Raw genomic sequence first — 26058 nt, 5'->3', positions numbered from 1 at the left:
GGGAAGTTGACTGTGGATTATGTTTTTAGTTATGATCTGGGTGAAAACACAACTTTTAGTCTATAAAGAAATGGTTTGTAGTGATGACCTCCACGTGTGAACTGAAGTAGCTTAAACATTATCTCGATAAATCCAAACACAGACTTAAATTATCAAAAACTGCAGCACAAACTTACTTCCATTGACTTGAAAATCTGTCATCTGTAAATATACTAAATAAAGTCCTTTTAAAATTATTTTATTTTTTATTTCCCCTGGCTCCTCAGTTCAAGAAAAAAAGAACTGAGTAGGTGGAGAATAACTTCCAGAGTTCAGCAAAACTAAATGAAAGCCAGATGAAAGTTTGTTGTTGGAAGAAAAAAAAAAAGTATTATTTTTCACTACAAAAACCATGCCTGTTTTCTTCCAATAAGTGTTTCTGTTTGCATGTAACAGTACTGGTGGTTGGCACTGGTAAGATCTTTTAAATTTAGATATAGTTTCTCCAGGTGTAGGGAGCTTCCAACCTGGCACTATTGGAAATGCTGCCCCAGTGGTGCTGAGGACAAACTCTGAAGACAAAACAAAAGTGGAGACAAAGATCAGTGAGGACACCAATCCAGAGATGCCAAACGCTGTCTCTGTGCAAAAAAGCAGCTATATCACTGAGCTTCTCCTGGGATACACAGAAATCCAGGAAGAGAGTAGCTAGGTGGAACTTTTGCCTACTTGGTTGAGAAATGTACCAAAAAAAGAATTGGCCCGTACAGCTGAGTGGGAAAGAGTGATGGTTGTCTGTCTTGCAGAGATGCTGAGGAAGGGAAAAGGTACAATGTTGCATTTATGAAATATGAAGTGCTGCTTGGCAAGGCTCACTACCACTGTTCTGAACAAGACGCCTGGTTTTTGGAGCTGCTTGGTGGTTTTTGATAGAAGAGCTCTCAGTCCAAAGCAGAATGCAAATTGCTATACAGGATTTATAACTTGGCCATTACATACAGTGCTTTCAACAGTCCCCGTGTCCAGTTCATTTTGTCCTTCACAGAGAATGCATTGTTTAGGGGTACTTCCGGCTGAAACTTGGATTTTTCTCAACAATTTAGAAAGTAAAAGAAAAGAGGGGGTGCCTTTCCTAGCAGTCAACCCACAGGCCACATCTGGCTCTGTTGTCTTCTGTTTGGCTTTTAGCCTGCCCCAAAGGGATTGCAAACCCAACTCCTCCATCAGCTACCCACTCATATTTTAGAAACTAACCACATTGTCTTGGAAGAAAGTGGTTTCTTCTGTTGCTTTGTTTTCCACACAAAGATGGCGTGGGAGATGTTTTTTAAACTCCTGTATAATAATTTCCTCTCTTGAGACCTTCCAATCTGGAAGTGATGGTGTGCATTCTCATGCACATGTGGGTAGTCTCTCTCTGCTCCCCCCCAGCCCCTCTCTCTTCCTAACCACCCCCACTCCCATATGTGTGCATGTACATGCATCCACAAGTTGAATAACATAACGATCCGTAACAGAGTTGAAAAAGGTGTTCAGTTTCGTGCAAACAAAAGGAAGGGGCAGGCAAAAAGATTTTAAAGAAAATTGAGCTGAGTTTAAGCAGTAAAAACAGATACAGTATGTGATGGTACTGACTGTGTTTGCACTTACATAATATTGGATTAATTGCCTGTTTGATCAAGCTGGTACACAAGTAATTGAAGACAGACTGGATTTAGTTAGAACTAGACAACAACTCTTTCTCAGAGGAAAATCAATCAGATTAGTGTCAGTGTGAATGAAAGATGGTCTGTGAATGACACTGGTGTAAAAGAGGGTATAGTTGCATTCATAGCTGAAAACACCAAAGGAAGAAGGAAACAGATCTATGGTTATTTAGAAAATATAATATCTGGCAGTTGAAAGTGTGTGTGGAAGACTGGAGTTTCATTTTAGCACCACAAGGGAATTTAATCGTGAACTCCTGGTGATTAATTGCTATTTTTATTGTATGTACTCCCTCACTGTATATTATGCGTTGGAATCATACAGTTGCTGTAATTGCATTTGAATTATTTACAGTAATTATAAATAATTGCACTAATGTAACATCAAGTAGAGGATAAACACCCAAGGGCGATACGAGAAATCAAGAACCCAAACACTCTTCAGATGAGCAAGGAGGAGAGTTTAGTGCAACAGAGAAGTAATTGGGGAAGGGGAAAGTGTTCCTTTTGAACCTGCTTACATGCTGCAGCATCTTAATTGCTAATGGCTTGTTCTATCACCTGCACTGACAAACAGGGAGGCACTTCTCTGTCCTATTACACACCTGGGTAACTGAAGCCTGGGGTAGCTCTGTGTGGTCTCAGGTGATATAATTAATGTCTTTAGTCGAGCCAAGATACTTGGGATAGGTCTCCAGAGTTTCCATTATAAATACAAACCTTTTTTTTTTTTTTTTTTTAAAGGAAGGTCATAACATGACTCTACCCATGCATTAAGATGTACAAGTTCCCTTATGCAGGTTCTTTTTGGTCATTAGTTAGATATTTATTCATTCATTATATATAGGTTTCTGCTGGTAGTTCTTTCCTTCCTTTTCCCACACATTTCACAGTAAAAGCTAGGGGAAAAAAGCTGAAGGATAAAACATGTATTGACTTAATGAATTTGGTCTTGAGTCTGCCATTCAACTGAAAATCCATGTTTTAAAGAAGGGCATATTATTCCAGTCTGCTCTGTTTTGGAGGTGTACTGTTTTCTGAAAGCTGGATACGTGAGCCTTATGCTGAGAGAGACTTCCTGAAGCCATTTTAGACTCTTGATCCAAGTAATGCTGAGGTGGTGGAAGAAGTCCAAGATTTAAAAAGTGAAAATACCTTAACAGTTGATCCTGTGACTTACAAAGTCTATAATAGTACTTCAAAAAAAAAGGAAGAAGGGATGAGGACAGATTTAAGTTATTAAAAATAGAAATATTGGCTTGGACTGATTGCTGGTTGCCTAATCCAGTTTTACTACTGTTATCTGCAGTTGCGTTGCTTATGTATTGAGAAGTCTTGCCCTTGATCCTTGGGCTCTGCACCCTGGTGCTAAAAGCAGCATGCAGTTTTGGCTGGGATAAAGTACAGGTCAGAAAGTTCTCTATTGCTGTTTTGTTTCAGTTTGCCCTCTCAAGATACCCAGGTTATACACACCTTGCCCCAAAATCTCTTCTTTACCCTTCTCTGAGGATGATTTTTAAGCAGCTCATGTTGGCACTGTCAGTCAGTTTGGGCAGAGCTTGTTGAAATAATGTAATGTAGAGAGGGATAGTTTTGCAGAGGTGGCAAGGCTGATGAAAAGCAGAAGTGGGAATGGGGAGAGTAATAAAGGAAAGATTGAAGACATCCGAGAGAATTTTGCAGTCTCAAGCCTGAATACCAAAGCCAGCTGTAGATTAATTTTGCTACTATGTAAAAATCTCATATTGACTGCTTAAGTCAGTGTGGATCCGAGTTAGAGCTGTGGAGTGGAAGTGAAACGCCTCCTGCACTACTTCCTGATGGGACAGCTCATCTCCTAGGAGTGTCATCATGCAGTTGGCTGGTTGAGTGGCAAAGCTGTAGCCATGAGTACTTTCCTAGTCACTGCCCATGAGGCAGTGTTCGTGGACTTCACCTTTTCTTGTGAGGGGAGCCCCAGTGGGTGGCTGACGTGGGGAATAGAGAGCATCTCTTGTGTGCTGAGGCGAAGGAGCTCATGTCTTCAGTGCCTCTGTACAAACAGCAAATAGCCTCTGGTATATCCAAGTCCATGGGAAGTACAGCTTTGGTGAGGAGCTCCTTTCCCCCAGCACTCTTTTTGACTGAGAGGTGGGTTCTTTCACTGCTGTTCCCACCAGCACACAGCAAGACAGGGTTGTGTCTCTGGGGTGCTGTGGTGAGGACACCCACAGGTACTAAAAGTACCTTGTGACTCTTTTCATTGCATGTGATCCTGCAAGAGGATCCTGCAAGTGTGCAGAGACCTAAATGATCTTTGGAACCAGGAATGTTCTTCTAAGTCATGACCAATGCTGTACTGAGTAATCCTGCATGTATAGCTGTGGTATTGTATTGGGGTTGCAGCTGTCTGCTTCCCTTGGGTATTTTTCTGCTTTGTTTGCCTTTGTTTTGTTCAGTAAGGTCCCTGCATATAAATACTTTCAGTGGGTATTTGGGGTTTTTTACATTTAAAAAAAAAAAGTGAAAACAGTGTGTAGAGGAGGCTGTTCTGTTTTTTTCTGGCCTAAAATTATCTCGGAGTTCTCATTACTGGGGAGGATTCTCAGAGCTCTTTTTGATTTGTGTTTTTGACCATCTTAAAAAGCAAACTGCAGTGTTTAGGTTTTTATCTCACAAATTACTGAGTTAAAATCTTTTTTAGGAATGTTTGTCCTTGGTTGCATGTACATGAATGTGAAGAAGTTTGCAAGAATGGATATCATCCCGCTGCTTTAGATGGATAGTGGGAACTTCACAATGAACACCTATTTTTAAAAGGCTTTTTTTGTGTGTGAATATTATACATAGTTCACCCGCCTTAGGATGATGTATAGTCTGAGAATAAGGTAATAATGTAATATTTACTTGACCACAGAGATAATTATGTTTAGTTTAGTATTAAAGCCATATTTGTAAAATATGAAACGAGGCATCTTTTAGAAGATTAGTTCATTCTCATTGGCAAAACTTGTTTATTTTTCTGGCTAGAGCATGTGGAAACTGTGTGATTTCTTACAAGACACTTTTTAGTGTCTGTAATCCAAATCCTAACATTTTACCATCACGTGTTTGCATGGTGGTAGGAAGCAAGGAATTACTTGGTTGCATTTGGCTTCAGTCTTGCTGGTTTTGATTGCTAGCTAAATATCACAGAAATAAAACCTACAAACTAAAAGCACAGCCCCTCTTCAAGTAGAATATCAGAGTTGAAAGGTGTTTACACCTTTAAAAGCCATAAGCTTTTCAAGCATTAGTGACTACATTTCCAAACATCCCTAAAGCATTCTGTGAAATTCTGTTTGGAAGGATAACACTCTAGATAAAGATCATCGGGAGCCTGCTGTGCAAGTGGGGCAGTTAATTTCAATGGATGCAGGCAGGACTATGTAGCATTCTTTAAGAGTAGTAGATACAGTACAGTGATTACTTTGAACTCATGACTGCTTGCTTTTGCAATGCAATCTTCAAGGCTGCTGCTCATTAGAGAATGCACATGGGAATATCACCATAAAGAGGGAGCTAGCTCTGAGGAAGGCATCACAGGCCATGCTGACTCCACCTGGGTCAAAGCTTCTTGGTCACCATGATATGATATTCTTCAGAGACGACATATTTCATTGATATTATTCTACCTCTGGCAGTTTCTTCTATTCTGGAAGTAATTTCACAAGAAGGGAGAGGGAGAAGAGAGACTTCCTAAGTATTGGTGGATACATGTATGAATGAAACATGAAGGGTGCAGACTTGTAGAATCATTTTAACCCTGGAGGCTTTGTTGGTTTTGTTTCGGAGTATTCTTTATCTGGAGAGACTGCAGTCACTAAAATTAGTCACTAGGGAAAGATCCAGGATTTTTATAATTCCGAAGTACACAGTCATTCTTTTCTTGCTGCTGACTCTATTGCAGGGCATCAGTAAATCTGTTGAACAAACCTGGACTTGTTATTAAAACCTGTAGGCGGTGTATTTGGGTGTGAGAGGAATGGCTGATTTCAGATTGATTATTAAGTAGTATTAAGTAGTATTAAGTAGTAGATAGTCTGGGCTATTTTGAAAATGAAACTAATGAGAAAACAACTTTCAGCAATTATGTGATAGTTTGGGGGGTTTTAATATTAATACTGAATTACAGTAGGTCTTTCTTTTTTCTTGAGTATTTTAGAAATAAAAGAAAGAAAATGGTTGTCATTGTAGTGGTTTGGTCTAAAATACTCATTGCTGTTTATCTTCTGTGAGATAAGAATTAGGAGAAATACAAAGCAGGCACCAACTTGAATGAATATAAAGAAGTTTATTAACAGACCTAAAAGAAGAAAAGAAAAAAATTATACCACCTTTAGAACTCTCCTCCTCCCCCCACCTTCCTCCCTTCTCCCACTGACAATGGAAAAAGACAACCCTTAAGATGTTCAGTCTGTTTACCACTTCCATAATAACCTGGTTCAGTCCATTTAGAAAGAGAAGTCTCTTTTTGCTCATGCTATGAAAACAGTATCACACCGAGACAGCCACCCACTTCCAAATATTGTTCGGTCCATTTAGGAAGAGGAGTCTCTCTGCTTGCGATGTGAGTCCCTTCCCCCGACTTGCAGCTTTTCCCGCAACTGCTTTCGAGGGTCCACTCTTGAAAGTTTTCTGGGGTACAATTTTAAGGTTGAGCTGTTCAGAAACAAAGAAAACAGAGGCCCTTCTCCTTCCCTGGGAGCAAAGGGTCATCTTCATCTTTAAAACTATCTCTGGAAGCATCTCTAGGAATTGAGGTTTTTCTCCTTTCCTCTTTGGAGCAAAAAGTCCTCATCTGGTTCATCTGGTTCATCTCTCTCTGTCCAAACTTCTCATGAAATTACAGCTGCGTCAGCATCTGCCTATCTCAGCGCAGGTGCTTCTGCTTACGAGTTGAACACTCCACCCCCCATATCTTCATGAAATTACAACAGGATACTCTGATATATCATAGCTTCACAACAGACTTTCAGCTTTAAGCATCTCCTCTCTCTCTTCCCTCAGGTTTTCAGCTCTTCACAGCAATAAAAGGGTTAATCTCACCTCGGCCTTGCAGCTGGAATGTGGCTTATCGCAGTTGGTCACCTGGCCTCTGCCGGACAGAGGTGCCGCTTTGCTGAATCTCGGCCGCAGTGGAGAGGGGGGGGGGTTCCGAGCCGCTCTGGCTGCCCACGGCAAGGCAGTGGGGGGGTTCCACGGCTGGAACAGGCCCATGGCTCCAGGCTGGCCGTGGCCCGGCCCGGCCTGGCCCAAGCAGGGCCTGGCCGGGCCTGCTGGCCCCTGCACGGGGCCTGCAGCCACCTGTCCCAGCGCCGGAAACGAGAGAGAGCTTGGGGGGGAGTTTGTCTACTCTTAAGTGTGTATCACAGAGGCGGTCACAACTTTAAGTGGCTTAAAGAATTGTCCATATTCAAACTGGCCAGCTGATAGGTTCTGTCAGGTCCCAGAGGAAGCTGTAAGCACCCCTTAGCAAGGATATCCCTTCCGGGACTATGCTTGCTAACCTATGACAGTCATGTATGAAGCAGTTGGAATTCTGTCTTTGTTGACTGAGGGAGCCCTTTAAGTAGCCTTCTCAGTGTTTTGCTTGGTAAAACCAATGCCCAAGCATGTGTTCATCATATACTTTAACTAATTTGTGTTGGACTCCTGTGTATTAGGTAGAAAATTACATGTATGAAATGTCTCCTTATTCCAGGAAAAACACTGGCGGTTGATGCACCTGATGGACACAGAGCTCACTTCTCCCAACAGACCACCCTTAACAAAGGACTTAGCAAGTCTATGGGATTTCTGTCCATTAGAGGAACACAAGATGAGGAAGAGTTTTTCCAGGGCATTTCTGCAGATTACAGTTCGGGTCAGGAAGATGCTTTCTGTCCTCATAGGTGTAAAACCAGTGAGCTTGAGAAAAAAGGTCACCTTCACACAGATGTTCCTCCCAAACGGAAAATATGGGCTTCTTCCACAGATTTGCTTTGCACTACTGACAAGGCAGCTGAGAGGGACCATGCTGGAGGCTCACACAGGCACAGCCATCAGTGTGAAACGTTTACAGTACGGACTTCTACTACTGCCAGAAACAAGGAGGCGAGATACTCTGATGGGAGCATAGCACTGGATGTCTTCGGACCACAGAAACTGGACCAAACGCGCCACATGCCTGAGACATCAGCTTCTGCAGCAATATCAAGTGCCTTTGACAGGATAAGAGAGAGACAGAAGAAGTTGCAGCTTCTGAGGGAAGCTATGAATGTAGAAGGTTAGTGAAGCCTTTTGATTTTCTGAGTATTCCAGTGGTGAAACAAGGATTTCTTGTGGTAAATTTGAGCTCTCTTGTAGCAGCTCTTGAAACGGCCAAGATCTTTGCTTCATCTTTTTTACATAAAGTGAAGTCATTAGAGCATCTGTTGCCAGTGAAGAGAAATGTGCTTGTCCAGATTGTTTACTTAGTACAGTTGATCTCTCTAAGTCAACCAATATCAAGCTCATCAATTACAATTAGGAAAAAAAATAAGACTGGTAACAGCCAATTGCCAAGTAATTTTCCTCAAAGGAAGATTCTCATCTCCAGCTATTAGAGATGGATTTATGCCCGAGGAAAGGCAGAATTTCATCTCCAGATCTCTGTTTTAGTGCTGTTTAGCTCTGGACTGAAGCCCTTAAATATGAAATTTTTTTTGGCCTCATGTTCAGATCTTTACTTCAGTGGGAATACTTCACACAAGTTCCATCAGTTCATTACAAAAATGCATGGGGGAAAAACAAGTCTTTGTAGTTGTTGTGGGGAAAGTTACAATATTATCTTGATGCAGAACCCTGTAAGTGGAACTGCATGTTTTGTTTGGTTTGGTTTGGTGATGTGATGTGATTTTCAGGGGCTGTAAGTTTGAGACAGTTGGATAGAAACTGAGCAGAGCTGGATCTTGTATGTGCTGGGCCAGAAAGCATAACTTGGTTACCTAAGGTACACGGTACAAGAGCTGTATGTACAGAGCTAGCTCAGGCATTTACTCAGGTGCACTCAAAGACTCATGAGTTAGCCTGCCTGTTGTGTGACAGAAGTAACTGTGAAAACACACCCTACCTTGGCCTCCTTCTTCTGCCAGAGGTGTGAACAGCTCCAGATTAGGGAGAGATGATAAAGCCTTTTGTCAAGGTTGAATTTCTGAAAATGCCTGCCCATGCCCTTTGTGGCCATCCTGGGAGATGCTTGTATTGCAATTAGCACGGGAAGCCAGTCCTTTCCTGTGCGTGTGAGCCCTTTGTTCCAGAAAGGAGGAGTGTTACTGAAATGGCATAGGCAGTTAAAAAAGCTGCTGTCATTTCTGTACAGCTGGACTTCTCTTGTGCTGTCAAATTATCATCTTCTGATGAGGGTTACGTTATCATGTGAAGAAATGAACATAGATGAAAACAGCACTGTGGAGATACCATTGTTTATAGAAGTTTACTATCTGTTGTTATCTACCAGGATGTCTGATGAGGTACAGGGAAGCTTGGTTGGGTTTTGGTTTAAGAGTCTGAAACCGACAGGGTCCGTCTCAAGTATATGAGTCAACCTGGATCGCTGGAGATAGGCAGCTGACAAACTTTAAGAGGAGGCCACTCCCAGCATTGGGAAAGCTCAATAGCCTTGTTGTTCAGGAGTGCAGCTTTGTGCAGGTTTGTGTTGCACAAGAGCAAAACCAAAAGCATGGCCAAACCCATTGATGAGCAATGGGTTTATCATTCTAATTCGAGCAGATTGGGAGATGGCAGAAAACAAAACATGCCTATGCCTTGCAAACTGAGATAGGTCAGATGTGTGAAACTACTCTATTCATAAGGGGAATGGGTGAAAGTGCAGTCAAAGTAAACTGGGAGCTGGGCTTTAATAGTCTCAGAGGCTGAGTGACAAACTCGTACACGGAAGATTGAGGCAATAGCCAGTGACTCACTGCCCATCCTTCTGAACTCACAGTTATTACTTGCTAGGAAAAAAGTAAAGACACTTTCTCAACAGGTAGCTGGGTTTCAGAGTTCTCTATTTTCAAGGAAGGTGTGTTTCGCTCTTGAAGTTGGCAGTGTGCTTTACTGTTATATTTTAGGCGTTCCATTGTTCGACTTCTTTGGTCAGTTAACTACTTAAAGAAAATCTTTTAGACCAGAACCTGGTTGTGAATGTGAATTTTTAATGAGAGCCAGTTTAAAGGAGTATTTTAGCAAGATGGATGATGAATGTTTTTTCACATAGGAGTAAGTTGCTGTTATGTCTTATAGGGCTTGAGAAGCCTGACTGGAAGTATCTGCTCTGCTTTAGTGAGCAGATTCACAAGTCTGAATACATAAAGTCTGCTAGCCTATGAAGACTTCTTTCCCTTTTCCTTTTTTTGTTCCATATGTTGTACTGTTCCTCATTTTACATTTTTTACACCAGACATGTCCATTGGGATCTTTCATAAAAAGTCTAGTGCCAGTTTCATCTGTCAAAGAAATGAAAAATACAGTCTTGAGTTTTTTGTGCGTTACTGTTGTATGTAATTTTGAAGTACTTAGTGGGTAGACAGATTATTTCCACATCCAACACTATCAAGTGTCAAGTGTGTGTGGAATTGCTCTTCTTACCAGCGTAGCTGAGAGGTATGAACAAAAATTAGAGAAGGAGAATAACTTACTTCAAAAGTTCAGCAGTTTGGAATAAGGGTTCAGTTCCATTTAGAGGGAGAGTCACAGGAAACAGGGTTATGGTTGGGGGTAGCAGAGGGGACACAGTCTGCTTTCTCTTTGGTAGGTCTGGGGATATTCTCAGTTCAGTTGAGCCCAGGTCTAGGTTACAGCTAAGCCTGTGTAAATTGTATTAAGCCTCTGCTTTTGGCTGTGTATATTGTTTTTCATTTTTGAATTGTGAAGTGACACTGGACTCTCTGTGAGTTGAACTTGGCAAGATAAAACTTCCCTCCTCAAACTACAAAGGAATTTAAGTGACATGTGGCTTATTTTTCTTTAACTTACTTTGGGTTAAGCTGGAAAACTTTTCTGTTATTCATAAAACCTTAAGGAGCTGACTGCCTTGGAAAAAGAAAATGTTCTTATGCATAGGCTCTAGTTTGCCAAGCTTTCACTCAGAACAGATTTTTACAATCTAAATTACAAACTCATGAAAAGCAGAGTTTATAGTGGAAAGAATGACAGAGCTTTAATTACAGCTGTGCTGTAATAGTTTGTAGTGAGCTGCAGACCATCTAAAGTGCTCTATAATCTACTGTCGGAACATCTCAGATTTAGCCTCACAAGGCTGAAGTGTCCTTGCAACTGCCTTGCTCTTGAACTTGCTGGTTTATGTTAATCTGCTGTACAGTTTCAGGGTTGAGGTTGTTCATCTCTTCTATACTGCAGATGATTGTTTATGATTAGGTGCCATTTAGCCAGATGGGCGCAAGGCCAAGAGTCTGCTATTTTACTTATGGTGTAGCCAATTCTGATCACTAAGAGGAGAGTCCAAAAATATGTGTTAATTGTACCAAGAGAGTAAGTTCTGCATCTTCGCCCTTTTGTTCATTCTTGATTTGTTTGTGGGGGTTTTGTGACTTCAGAATTGATCAGTTATGAAGTTGTTAGGTGTTAAACCCAAACATCTTACCTGTACCAGGAGAGCAGGTTTTTTTTTTTTGTTGCTGTTTTGAAACTTGGAAATTGTTGCCTGGCACCTACTGATAGTGTCCCACTCCTTTCAGAGAGAAAATAATATTCTTTTACATTTGGAAGCTTGGGCTGCAGCTCAAGAGCGTGAAAGTGTCGTCTGTTCTCCCTTGCTCCAGTTTTCTTTGCCTTCTCACCCACCAAACTGATTGTATCTCCTGACACTTGTGAAGCCAAATTTTCCTATCCGAGGCCTGCCTTCAAATGGCTCAGTAATAAGGCACAAAGCTGTGGTAATGGAAGCCTTGTCTGAACCTCTCCTTTTGCTTAGGCAGCTCCTCCCCCCACCCCTTGAGTGCATGCATAGTTCAAAGTGAAAGGGTTTATGTGTTACTTGAGTGAATGAGTATCCTTTGTTAAAATGTTTTTAAACGCAGTGTTGTTTATGAGGATGTTGTAAGTGAGATGCATGAGGGAGCATAAAGTTTTCCCGTGTCCTTGTGGAATACAGGAGGACAAAACCAGTTAGGGAGTAGTAATATAGCTGGCTGTGGGTTGAAATAGCAGACAGGACAAAAAAAAGATGGGAGGATACCGAAAAAGTTGATCTTGCTGAAGCTCTGGAATGCTGAATCCAGGGGTGGGGAAATGGGGGTGGTTTGGGAATATTCTCAAGCCTCTGTTAAATGTTTTTGCAGTTGGGAACCATGTGAATTCCAGAGCCACAAGTTGTGTTTATTCCTCTCTTTTTACCTTTTTTTTTTCCCCAACAGAAACCCCAGATTATTAAGTCCTCAGATTTTTTTTTTTTGTCGTGTTATTGCCCTTGCTTCATAGAGTCAGCAGGAAGAGGCAGTAATATTCTGTATTTCTAGAGAAGGATCTCTTCCCCCTAAGTCTTCTTCCATGTGTTTATCTCATGAAACTGTTCTCATCAGCTACCTTGAAGACTCATTTGGACCCATTTATAAAATTTCCATGTTATGACGACTGGGAAGGTTGCAGGTAAAGGCTGCAGTTAGGGATACTGTAAATATCTGGGTTTTAAACCCTCTCTTAGTTTGAAGTTGCATTTTTGAATAAGGGAAAATTTCTGCAGGTAATCAGGCAGCTGTTGGTAGCAAATTTATCCCAGCAGATTAAGCCCCAGAGATTTGATTTTGGGAGCTTCTGTAGAAGTGGGTTAAATGGGGGATTGTATTTGGGGGGAGGGGAAAGGAATAGTTGCTTTACAAACCTAGCACTGTGAATTCATTGAAGTGCTCATACTTCCTTTTTCTCTTGAATTGTATGTTCTGGGTTTCTGAGTTCACTGTGGGCGGTTGGAGTCATGCACAATGGCACATCTGTTTGCATGTGAAAGCAAAGGAAGGGGCAGTTTGCAAGTCTCCTTGTGATGCAGTGTGATTTAAATTCCCTGCTGGCAAAATGGATTCTCGTGTGGTTGGTCTGTCCAGTAGAACAATATTCTCAAATAATTTTAATGAATCTGAGAGGTAGGATTATGGACCGATACTATTTCAGTTAGAAAACTCCAGCTGTTGATTTTACTGAGACTACAGAAGTTGGCTTTTCAAGGAAAAAGAAAGATATTTGTGGGATATCTGTAAAGTACAAGTACTATGGCACCAGCAGCTACTACTTTGTGCTGAATTACACAGCTTAACATTCTTTATCTCATCTATCACGCTTTCAGCAGCTCACACAGTCTGAGACTATCAATTTTTAGTCAATACATTACATTCTCAGTTGGATAAAGCATTTAAATTAAAACAGGCAAACAGCTTTATTGGACAAACTCTCAGTCTGGACCTGTCTTAGTTTACATACCTTATCCCACATGGCATGATCCAGATCCAGAAAAGAAAGGTCTCTTTCTAAAAACAGGGCTCTTGAGTTCTTACAAGACCCTGGCGTTGTTATTGTTAATCTGGCTGTTTTCCTTTCCAGCCCAGCACTGGATATATGTGTTCCCTGCAGTTTTACAAGGCTGCATTTTTCTCTGTAGATTAGATCCTTCCAGGCCCTCTTGGGCTCCCTAGGGGGTTGCCTGGATGGCTGGTGACTTGGGCTGCATGTGAAATACAGCTTTTTCATGTAGAATATGAGTGGTGGAAATCTTGCAAGTTAAAATGAGCCTGCTCCCCTGGAAGACTGAATGGGTTAGTTTCCTTTGTCAGTTGTTGGATGTGAATCCTTACCAGGAATTTGAACTAGATCTCTATGTCCTTCCTGTTAAACTTACTGTGCTGCTTGGCTGAAGATAATTCAAGTTTTCTTAGATGAAAAGAGGAAAAGAAAAGGAAGAGTAAATATGAGTCTAACCTATAGATTAAACTCATGGGAAAGAAGTGAGTCCCAACCTCTACTGAAGGACAATTAATGTGTTCTAAGTGGTATTTTAGTACCACTCTCCTGTAATAGACACCCACCAGCAAACTTCAAAGGGCAAACAAGAGCTCTCTCCCTGTCATGAAACTGTTGGTTTAATTCTGCTGCCTTCTCTGTGCAGCCAGAAATCATTCTGTAATGATGTGTATTTTGAAAACCTGTGTATCTGATGTGACTCGTGTTCAGAATAACGAAATTCCAAGCTGAATGTGGTTCTCAGATTTCTGTTGAAGCTGGCTGAGATGAGGCTCTCTGTAAGAGACTTGTCTGGGCTTGCGCGTCTCGCCTTGCGTAAATAGCGTGTTTTGTTATTTTATGCCGCGTGAGGTGCCTGGAAGGTTGTGCTCTGCTGGCTTTGATAGGGAGTTTGAACAAGCACCACTGCAGCACAGAGACAGACTCTTCAACTTGTAATGCATCATCTACCTTTGCATCACGGAGCTACCATATCTTAGCTTAGCTTATTAGTACAAGTTTTATGTATCCATTTTAGTTGCAAACTCTTAAACGTGCTTAAACTCAGGTTGATTTTTCTGTTAAGGAATGAAGTAGTTCAAAGTGTTCTGGTAAGAAACTGGAATCTAAACACTGAGATGTTAAGGAGAGTAACTGATACAAATTATTTTTGCTACAATGTGCTTGGTGTTTTATAGGAGTTAAATCAATTCTGAAGTCTTTCTTCAGTCACCAAACATTTTTTTAAAAATGAACAGAAAAAACCTCAAGAAACCAAGGCTGTTCAGAATTCCCAGGGAAGAATGTAAATATGGGAGATAAGTTGTTTTATTGTTGTCTTTAGCTTTTGTTGCATTTTTCAGCTCCTTCCCAGCCAGCCAGACTAGAACTTTGTCCTTATTTTTGAAACTTCTGTGTGAAAAACTAAACTTTAATTTGATCCCAGAACTGGGACTTTGTGACCTTTGGAAGCCAATTCTTAATTAGAAGCTTAGCTTGGACATGATCCAAGTGCCTTCTTTGAAGTTAAATCCTAATATGATATGTTAGAATTGAGGAGAACTTGCTGGAGGAGAGGAGAGAGCCTGAATTATTTGGATGACTATGGGAGCTTTATAGATAGAATAGTCTCAATATTTACATTTTAACTGAGTATTTGCAGGTCTGCAGTGCATATTCCATCTGTGCCCCAGAAAAGAAGGCACTTGGTTAAGACAGGGTGCAGTGCTGGGGGGAAGTGTAAGGGATGTACACAGACATTTGTGTAGACCAGCAGAGAACTGGAAGGCAGTTGCCAAAGAGAGGGTGCTCCAGCAGCAATCAGTTCCACATCTGTATCTATTTTCTCTAAACTGAGTAAAATGAATATAAATCTAGAGGATTTACGTGGAATTTCAGGATGTAGCTTCTTAAGTGCCTTTAAACTTTGCCTGGTAGTCATTGGTGCAGCCTTGCGTGGAAAGGTTGTTCAGGGCCTCCAGCAGATGAGAGGAATACCTTTGCTTGGGTTAAAGTCGTACAGTCTTGATTAGGGAGAAGGATGTGGCAAGACAGGAGTGTGGTCCTGTCTCCAGCTCTACTTGTGCATAGGTTTGAGCCTTGTTGGGCCTTGTGTGGGGGTCTGTGACAACACTGAGATAAAGTATGTGGAAATCTTGCTTTTTGTTTCTGGGCTCATGGACTTCTTGGCCTACAGGATGGCACCACCTCCTGCTAAGAGGAGAGTTAGGAGAAGTCAAACACCCTGCAGAATCCTGTATCATGCCACCACCTACAAACACTTGTCTCGTGGTTTAACTGCATATTTCTGTTTTACCACGTTTGGGGTTTTTTTCAAAATTTAATGTCTCAAAGAACCAGAATGGAGCCATAATTTGTGTGCAAATTGAGAAGCCCAGGCTGCTGACTAAGTGGAAAAAAATAAGTCTGTTTAAAATCTCATGTCATATTTTATTGTTCCCTCTCCATCATCTTGCTTCAAAGTCAGTTCAGCAGACTTGAAAAACCTACAGCTAATAAAACTACTGGGAAACAAGAGGTCTGGTTTTAGTTAAACATTTCAGTACTGTAGCTCCAGTGTCATGTTTGGATTGATGCCTCACTTAAGGGCTGGGAGCATTTTAAAAACACATCTCCAAAAGCTACCCACTGAATTTGGGTTTTATTTCCCATGGTAGGCAAGTAATTGCTAGACTGGGGGCAGATTCCTTTGTTGTAAAATCCTCAAGGTTGAAAGTAGCCATTGTGAAAGATTGAAACAACCTCACTGCTCCCACACAGCCCCAGTGGATTCTTTTCATCTTGCTGTAGGTCCACACTGCTCCTTTCTGAGAGTAGTGTGAAATGTTCTTTGGATTAATTGGGTTTTATCCTGCTAAACTGTGCAGCTGGGATGGGCTGGTGCAACCTGGTGGTTTCATGAGCTGATTTGCAGCTTTGCTTACCTTTCCCAGTTTTTTTAAAGGTTCCCTGCACAGCCCAAGTCAGCTGGGTAGAAATGGGGAAAATACTGGCTTTTAAAGAGGAAGGTTTTGGGAACAGATAGTCCAAAGTAAACATGAACTAGTCTTTAGTTCTTGGAGTACTGCATTATCTTACCTCATTTTGTACTTTTTTCCTATTTGGAATTTTTCGTACTTCTGTAGGAAGTCTAAATGAGAAGTGTTGTTGACTAACCTGTCCTCTGACCTAATAGAAGTTATGCAGCAGGTTTAATGTTCCCTCAGAGTTTTTCACTAGCCATTTTGTTTTCAGGAAGTTGGAATTTCCAATTTCCTTTTTGCAGCCTCCGGTATCTGCTTATGTGTTCCCCATTTTGTATTCTTGCATTACCTATTCCTTGCTGTAGTGACTGGCACTTGTTTTTGCAGCAATTGCATGTGTTTTTTTCCATATCACTGCTTTTGTTTTCAAAAACATTAACTATAGTCAGACCAGAAACAGTCTTCTGCAAATAAGGACACCTGAGGTTTTTTCTCTCACTTTGACAGTGAAGCATTGGTATTCCCAAGACGTAGAGATTTTTTGTGTGTGTTCTGCTTCTGTGCACATTCTGTGGGTGGTTGTTGGCTTGTGCTTAGGAAAGTTCTGGGAGATGGTTGCAAATGTCAAGTACATACCCGCTTCTGTGGAGTCCTTTGCTCCAGTATGTTATTTACATAATCCCCTGAGAGTGGGAACTGAGACTGCTGCATTGATTTCTCATCACATCAATTTAACTGTTCTGGTTAATTAAATATCCTCTAGGGGCTTACTAATTGATCATTAATCATATTTTGTGGATGTCAGAGATGAGCTGAATTATAATTTTCCAGTGCTTGCTTCGTCTCTGTGGATATTTTTCTTTTTGTGTCGTAAAGGAACCAGGAACCGCGTTCTGGTGATTGCTTTTTACATGCAAGAGGTGCACACCAAATGCTTGCACCTGTTTTGTTTGCAGGAGGGATCTGTTCTTGTCTTGTGTCTCACTGGGGTTTTTTAAATACTAGTTTTAACTTGGAAGTGATGTTGAGAGAAGTTCAGAGGAGGTGGCTGTGTTGGGAGAGCCAAGAGGGTCCAAGCTGACCACAGAACACTCAGGCCATGGGAACAGAATGGGACTGCACAGCATCCTCTGGGTGTTTGCTTTTAGACTCCATAGCCACAGACAGCATTTTAGAATGGTTTGAAAATATTTCAAAAAATTTCAAATGTTTGGTTTTGATTTTTACATTGTGACTGTTGCTTTCCTCTTGTGATACCTTGATTTCAACTTTCAGAGCCTTTGAGAAGGTACAAGTCTTATCACAGTGACGTTTATAGTACTTCGAGTGAAAGTCCATCTGTTATTTCTTCAGAACCAGATTTCAGGCAAGGTAAGACCTATGTTTTAAAACCAACCAACCAAACTAACAAAAACCCACAGAAATAAAAAACCTAAAGAAAAAAGTTCAAGATAAAAACCAGATCCCAAAAGTCTTCGGTGGGAGTCTTCATAATTGCCCTGATACAAGGTTATAAGATGATGAAATGAGAGCATCGTCTACAGATCAGCATCGTTGGCAGTTTGTTCAGAAAAGAGTTTGACATTTAGCACTCTGGGAGGGAGCTTGGTAGGAAAAGCTGGAAATAGTTAACTTTTTACTAGAAGTGGGTTTTTTTTAAATAACATGCCGCAAAAAATGATGGAGTTGTTGTTAGTGCACAGTAACAGTGTATTACAAAAGCTTTATATGGGACCTCCATGGTATAATTGTATATATGAGGGTTAAATTGGCTTATAACTTATATGCCAGGGATTTCAGTGTAATGCAGAAGTACTGCATAATACCAGCTGTTTGTATGATAAATTTAAGTAATTTCTATTAAATCACCAGCTTGGAAAAGCAGGAGATGGTACAAAGGATTGTTTGCTGATGTATGGCAGGAAGAATCATCTCTGCCAAATCATTGTAAGAAATGGAGACAAATCGTTTGGTGAAAATTAGGGAAGAAAATAATAGTTAGGAAGCTGGGGTATACCTGCACCATGTGTATTCTGCATGCACAGAATTCCAGCCCAGCCTCCATGCACTTGCTGCTCTCTCAACCTTCTTTGTCATTGTCTGTCCTTGTGCTTACTGATCCGGAAGCCTGAGGAGCAGTAACAAGTATTGAGGCTCCTGTAATTTCTCTTTGCTTGCTTGCAATTTGGAACAGACTGTTTAAGTGTTCCAGTCCAAAGTCAACAACTCCTAAGTTTGTACAGGCAAGATAGAGCTGCCTTCTGCCTTCTAGTAGTAGTATATCTGGGCTCATATGTGGCTGTCAGAAAGAACTGTTTCTAAATCAGTGTGGCTGTAATGTGTTCTGCAAGAGCTCTACTGCCAGCTCTCTTTGCTGAGGGTACAGTAAGAGGGGGAAGTGTAATGGTTTGCAAAATCAAGCTTGAAGTGTAGCATCTCAGGTGCTACTACAGGAAGATCTTCCAGCAAAAGCTGTAATTTTACAAAGAAAATCACAAGTTAATATATTGCCAAAAGGAAAAAAAAAATTATAAATTATAATGAGGAGTCAGATTCCAGGGATAATGATTAGAACTTCAGATACTGCTTTCTTAACTCCTTTCTTGTGTACTGCATGCTTAACTAGCTGCTCTCTTTCTGGTCTGGAGTGGTTTTGTATGATGTCTCTGCCACGTGTTTGTCTCAACTCATGGCTGACAAAAAATGTGTTACCTTGGGAAGATGTCTGTGCAATTGCGTGGGTTTTTATTGTGATTTCTTTTAGGCCTTCCTTAGTATTCTTCTTCAAAGGACTATCAGCTGTTTTTGTTGGGGTAAACCTTTAAGATAGCTCTGAAAACTGAAATCAGCTTCATAACATTAATTTGTTTGATACTGTAATGCCATTGTGCAGAACACATGAATTCGATTCCTTCTGAGTAATCTCATATGACTGATAAATCCTTGAGTTTTAGATGGGATTACTCTGTGGGCTTTGTTGCCCAGTCAGGTATTAATTTGTCTTTTGGTTTGCTAGTGAGAAGAAATGAAGGTTTCAAGAGAGATGATGCCGGTGGTGTGTTATCAGGTGCTGATGATATCTCCACATCAAGTCAAGCTAATTCTCAGAGAACAAGGTAAACCCTTTGAAAACAATATGTCTTGGAGTGCTTTTTCTTCATCAAAGAATGTATTCTAAATCTGCAGGTGAAGTTTTTCACTCTCATCCCAGCTTCTGATTAAGGCTTAAAAAAAGGCAAGTAATACTTGAATGAAAATTATAATTATCTTATATTATTGCATTCTGAAGCAATGGTCTCATGAGGTAAGTTGGGAGTCCAAATTCAGTTCCCATGTTTAATGGAGACTGGGTTGAACTCTATCAAGTTGTTATAACTGTCAGAAGGTCAAGGGCTATGGTCTGCTTGGAAGTATTTAATTATTTTTTAATTGTACTTTTCTAAAATATTTGAAATTGCTGATATTAATACAGATTTATTTGTGGGTTTTTTTCTTTTAATAAGGAAATGGAAGCATGCTTATTTCCTTGAAATAAGTCAAAAGCCATATATTTGGTTTGGTTATTTTGGCAAACTCTTAGTTCATGTTTTTGTGTTTGGATTAATTTTTTTTAATACTTCATCACTTATTAAGCAGGCCAATTCAGTAACAGTTTATGCTTTTTGAAAATTACTTTGCTGTGCAGTGTATTCTAATATTGCACCTGTTTGAGTTCCATTTATTCAAATGCCATTCATCAATACAGCTTTAAAAAGTAGGTTCTTCTTTGAACATCACTTTAATACAGCATCTTTCTACGGCAGAAGCATATCTTGCCATACCTGTTACATTTTGAGAATGGTTCCACTCTAAAATTTTGAAAAATTTTATTGGCATTGACCTTTTGGATTTAAAATTTTCTTCTGCTCTCTGCCAGATACCTTGGGATATTTTATCAAAATGCAGGTAATTTTTGTAACGAGGCGGGAAAAATAAAGGCAGATCTCTTTCTCCCCTCTTCCCTCACCACTTCATAACAACAAAGCCTTCTCTTGGCATCTTTTTGCTTTGTATGCCATAGAGCAGGAGAAATATTGTTGCTGTGCTCGATATTCTAGGATATTTATATATTTTCAGCATAAGTTGGAGGGCAATCCTCCCCTGTCCTATTAAAGAAACTTGGAGGTGTGTGGAGATTGGGACTGTGCTGGGTGATGTGACACTGCTGGTGAATGTGTCCTCCACATTCACTTAATGCAAAGGGTGATGTGCAGTTAATGGGGCTTAGAGCCATTCTTTGAACATGGAGATGAAAATAAGTGAGTGTCTTCTCCTTGCACTATATTGTGTGCCAAAAATGGATCTGGGTAAAGCAGGGTCTCAAATGAACTGTATCTCAGTGCAGGTGAGCAAGAGAAGAGGTCCTTGGAAGTCATACAGCTTTTGGTTACCTGGTTTGATGAATTGGTTTCCTTACTACCTGCACTTTGCCTGAGAAATGCAGAGTCATCTAGAAACCTATACATTGGCATTTCTTGCAGGGAAGAAGTAGTTAGGCACAGCTCGATTGAGTCCACATGGGGTTTTTTTTGTCAGGAATAGGATATCTATCTGTGTAATGCTGTATGTGTTAGTGGTGTCCAAGCAGTCATGGGAATCCAGCCCGTCTTCACATAGGAAGAGGATTTTGGCTAATATGTGTTTATAGCAGACTTCTAAAGGGGTGGGTTACTGGTTTATAATCCATGTAACCCTGTTCAAGAACTGTAAATTTTTACTTTGCGTTTCATGCTGTTTTAGCAGCGCACTAAAACAGCATAGCAGATTATTGCCAATGTTTGTACAGAATCAATATATAGCTTTCTTATTTGCCTTTTTTTTTTCATTGTGTTGAAAACTGCTAAGTCAACCTTCATTCTGCTTTGCCTTGAACCCAGGAAATTGCCCATTCAGCACTGTAGCTGTGCTTCCAAATAAACCGGCAGTAATTTGCGGATGCTGATAGAGAACTTTTGTTTCTATTTACAAAGTATTTCAGAAACAGAAAGTAGTATGTGGTATGTAAATGAGTCACATTGTAAATGAGTCATTGTTGTAAATGAATCGGGCCTATTATGCAAGTGAAAATGCTGAGGTAAAGCAGTACATAGTTTCTCATGGTTTGTTTCACATTATTTTATATTACTCTGTTAAGACTGGTACCTTTAATGGACGTAATTTGTATATGTGTGAAATCTAGAAGGAAAATATGTTTTGCAAGCACAGCATAGACTTACCTGTTGTGCTTAGCAATGGAATGAATTTCACATGTATGCAACTATACAGTCTTATCTTAAGGCTTAGTACTTTTTTTAATCTCCTGTATCCTTGACCCCCTCTCTGTGGTTTTGCTAAAAGATACCACTCTGTACTTGCAGAAAAATGTTGTGGTAGGGTACCTCAGATAATTATTTACTGATTTTCATAATTGCTCACCCATTTTGCTAAGGTAAACAAGTTTGGCTTTTTTTATTAATCTAACGACCAGGCATAAGTATATCCAAGATGAAAAAATAATGCTGCCACATAGTTTCACTAGCTTTTTTTTGCAGAGCTTCTGAGAAGCAGGACAGCAGCCACAAGCAGAACTCAGTCCTGTAGTCATGCTTAGATTATACCTCTGTTAATAATATGTGCTGAATAGAAAACAGTGTGCTCTTTCTGTCTTACTATAGCAGCTCCTAAAACATTCCAATGCTAACAAGTGTAAAAGGAATTCCATCCCAGATGGTAGTTAGTTAAGTGGGGGATTTCTAAGAAAGTAACTTAATATTTTCATCCAGGACATTGCATGTTGCTGTAAAACATCTGTGTACCAACAAACCATGGCTTTTATAGCTTCAGAAACCTCAGGTCTCAAAGTAAAACTAGTGATAACAAGTAGTTCCAAGGAGCAGGATCTCAGAGTTTACATGCTTTGGCTGGCCATTTGATTGATTCCAGGATTTGGAGAAGTATATGCAACTTAATCCATTACTTAAATTCCATCAGTACTTGGGAGCATGTTTCAGTGTCTCTCTTGTGTTCAAGAGATACCACCTGTACTTCAATACATATTCATTTTACTTCTCCTGTAACATATTTTTAGAGCCAGTCTGTTTAATTATCCATGGAATTATCCTTATAAAATTGAGTTGTAAATCTACTAGGAGAATCTGGATTTGAGGGAGGTTTCTTTTAAAAGAAGCAACAAAGCTGTTCAGAATTATCAGAGGATGCAGCTTGTGCTGTTTGGGTGGGCTGACCTGATCTTAAATTAGCAGAAGCCATAGACATTCAGTATTACCCTTCTCATGGTCTGTGACTGTTGTTATCCTTTAAGCTTCTTGGAATGCATTCCTTGTGGAAATGGCTTGTGTCTTGTTTCCTCTCTGCTTCTTGTATTCCTTATTTTTTTCCTTTTTTTCTTTTGTTTTCTTTTTCTTCCTTTACTATTTCTTCCTTTTTCTCTCTAGGAGCAGCAGCTGACATGGATCTCTTCCTTCTGTTGTCTTTTCCTTCCAGTAGATTTCATTTTCATATCCTTCCTACCTTACCAAAAGGCATCCATCTTTCTCAGTCTATTCCTGACCTTCCCACTGCACTAATCATTAGAGAATGCCTACCTGCTTCCCTTCTTCCAACTTCCTTCTCTGCTTCAATACCTGCTAATTTCTTGGTAAGTACACCAGGTGAAGAGAGAATTCACTTCCCTTTTTTCAGAAGCGTCAGCTTTCCAGGTTCCTGCTCCCCTACCATCTGCAGGTTAATAAGCAGCTGTGAGATTCTGGTTTACAGTCAGACACTGATGAAAATACAGAGTAGCAGCCAAGTACTTGTCTGATGAAGCACCACACAAAACACACTTCCGTGATGCTATCTGTTAGGAATGTAATTTAGATTTTATTTTTTAATTTTTTTTTTTGTTTTTATAACAACACTTGCATATTCAGAACTTCACGAATGAGCTCTCCCGTATAGGTCAACAGTATTTCCTTTTCTGTAGGAGAGATGCATTCCTTGTCTTGGAACCTAAAGACTGAATCATGTTGCTCCCCATAAAAAACTGGCAGTCTGACCATGCCAGAGTTAATTTTACTGACCCAGGATGCTGAAACATGCAGATTTATGCTTGGTGATAGTGCTTATGTAGTAAGTTAGGAAATTTTTTAAACCCTTAGGTTTTTGAGTTTCCTCCACGGACATCCCACACCCCACTCCAATTTTCAGAGAAATTAATATGCATCAACAGAGATGATAAAACCAGCCTAATGATAAAGAACTTTTCATTGCTTCTGTTGCACAGGGCTGTATGTTTTTATAAGGCAAGATATTTTTTTGCACTTGGTGTTTTCACAGCAGCAAGTTTTTCAGTAGAGCCAGTTGCAACATGTCTTTTTCATATGTCTTTGATAATTCATAGATATTTATGTTCAGAAAGTGTTTGTTTTTGTTTTATTTCAGAGCCCATCCTTAGACCTTGATCTGAAGGGCACTTGTGGGTGTATTTAACTTATGGCTTTGTCAATATTCCCATATATGTCAATCCTAACAAGTTTCCTCATGGTGAAAAGCTAAGCACATGCACATGTGTTGACAGGTCTGAGGCCTTTTCTCATTTCTTTGTCATTTTAGGTGCACATTATTCAGTCTATTGGAGAAAGAAGCAGAGGAGGGAGAAGGGAAAAAATGCTATGAAAGCCCTGCACAGGGGAAAGGATAATGGACTTAGATTAATACCTTTGTTCTCTAACTACTCTGTGTCTGCCCTGAAATTCCATTTGAGGAACTTCAGCATTGTATGTAACTCTTATTTTAGTGCTGGATTTGGATCCAGTGACACTTAAGTATTAGGAGACTGTGATGCACTGTTCATAACATTGGTATTCATTAGTAGCTTCGTAAAAAGATGAAAATAAAATTTGAAATCACATCCACCAATTTAGCATAGACAACTGTACTGTCTTGGACAGGTGCATTTTTTTCTTAGTTTATTAACAGATTTGTCACTCATCAAACATATCTTTAGGTTCTCCTAGGAAGTAGGTTTATAAACTTAATGTATTTTTTAAAAGCCTGTATATTACCTTACTACAAAGGGCCGTGTGTCGCTGTCAGTGCCGGATTACTCTATATTTATCCATACTTTTAAACATGACTGCAATGATACACAGGCTTCTAAACATTTTCTTTGCCTTTTCATGTTTTTACTCAGTTTAGGTGGTGTGCTAAACACTCAGTTTAGAATTGCCAAAAAGTGGTTTTTGTGCTTGAAAGCTAGCTTAGTTTCCCCTGTTCATTTTTGTTTAAAAGTTGCCTCTGTATAATTATATTCATTGCTTTTTCTTGTTTTAGGATTTCTACAAAAGGCTTGATTGGTTTATGTTTAGTTTGGGGTTTGAAGGTGTTCATTTGTAATCATGGGACAGAGGGAAGGGGAGTGGAAGTTGGTTTTACTTTTCTTGGATTTCTCAATTCTTCACATTTCCTAACCATATTTTTATTTTTCAAACAAAAAATGGCTTTTGTTCGCCCAAGCAAGACATGAATTTCTTTCCTTCCATAGAAAATAAAACTGATAGGATGTTTGAGATCAATACTTGCTGAGAAAAGAAACTGTAGATACGTTGCTGTGGTTTTTTGAAATACTGATGCATTTTTTTGTTTGCTTTTCCTTACTTTTTCCTTCAGATTATAAATTTAGATTTAATTTAGTTATTGTGATGATTGCATATCAGCCATGCCATTCTTGGAAATTTAAAAAAAAGGAACCATTTTCAGCAAATAAGATTGTGGAAACATTATTTTTTCCATTAATAATGGAAACATTATTATTACGCAATAGTGTATGATATTTAGAATAATTTAGTATATAGGATGTTATTACGTGGGCATTTTTATGTAAATATTTCAAGCTGTACTACTTCTCTGGAGAAATCAGGGAATAAACATCAGGCCCATGCAAACAGAAAGTGTTGGAGCAATATTTACTTAGAGAAAATACACTATTATTTCAGTTTTTTCTCTAATGACATGTTTTTGAGCGTGCCTTTTTCATAGTCCCTGCTTGAACACAGAAATTAAGATATTTGCAAAGCATTAATACTTTTCTTCTTGTGCATCTACTAATTTTGCACTGATTCACTGGGTTTGTAGTGTTGAGTGTTTTTTTTAGACTGCAGCTGAGCCTTTCTTTTCATATGAATAAATGAGGCAGTTCTACAGGCAGCTGCAGAAACCTGGTGTGTTTGCTTGTTTTCTACTCTACAGTGATGGGTTGCTGCACAGAGGTAACCTCCTGGCTGCTGAATAAATGTGTTTAATGCAGTATTTGATGACTGGTGCTTGTGCTCTGTGTTTCCACTTAGGGATGTGCTTACAGCAGCAGAATGTCTTAGGCATACCTGCTAATCTGCCATCCCCTCTGACTATCCTACAGGCAGCATGAAGCACCATTTGAAGGCAAGCTAATAAGTCAAGAAGTGATGCTGAAGCGTCAGGAAGAAGAAATGATGCAACTGCAAGCTAGGATGGCTCTGAGGCAGTCCCGGCCTAACCTCTACCCAGGGGATGCAATTAGATCCTCAGTGCTTGACATCACCAGAGACCCACTGAGGGAAATAGCCCTGGAAACAGCCATGACACAAAGAAAACTGAGGGTAATGCCCTGAACTCAGGTGAACTTGTTTACATTGAAACAGAGCAGTGTCTTGACTGAAACTCTCATGTGGGATTCATAAACTTGATCCTGTAGTAAACAGCCATCAGCAGATTAAATACCAAGTGTGTGGTGTTGGCCTATTTTCCGAGGGTAAAACTTCTGAGATTTTGTGGCATTAGTGGCTACAGAGCCTAAAGTGGCATCAAGAGATGCTAAAACAGACAGCAAGGCTTGACAATTG

The 26058-nt window shown here is 40.0% G+C and overlaps 1 protein-coding gene across 12 annotated transcripts in view; it reads left to right on the top strand.

Annotated features, from left to right (window-relative positions):
- The window catches only part of PTPN13 (protein tyrosine phosphatase non-receptor type 13), a 114533-nt gene that overhangs the window by 49417 nt on the left and 39058 nt on the right, over positions 1-26058 (top strand). For 8 of the 12 annotated variants that reach the window (XM_069012896.1, XM_069012904.1, XM_069012903.1 and 5 more), the window contains exons 7-10: positions 7408-7971; positions 17435-17530; positions 19176-19275; positions 25596-25815. In XM_069012896.1, the coding sequence (XP_068868997.1) occupies positions 7408-7971; positions 17435-17530; positions 19176-19275; positions 25596-25815 (980 nt within the window). Of the gene's footprint in view, positions 1-7407; positions 7972-17434; positions 17531-19175; positions 19276-22748; positions 22836-25595; positions 25816-26058 lie in introns of those variants that run through there. The other 4 variants (XM_069012901.1, XM_069012902.1, XM_069012905.1 and 1 more) reach the window with 4 other exon arrangements.

This window comes from Aphelocoma coerulescens, chromosome 4, assembly GCF_041296385.1.
Source record: "Aphelocoma coerulescens isolate FSJ_1873_10779 chromosome 4, UR_Acoe_1.0, whole genome shotgun sequence".
NCBI lineage: Eukaryota > Metazoa > Chordata > Aves > Passeriformes > Corvidae > Aphelocoma > Aphelocoma coerulescens.
This window is presented reverse-complemented; position numbering and strand designations above follow the sequence as displayed.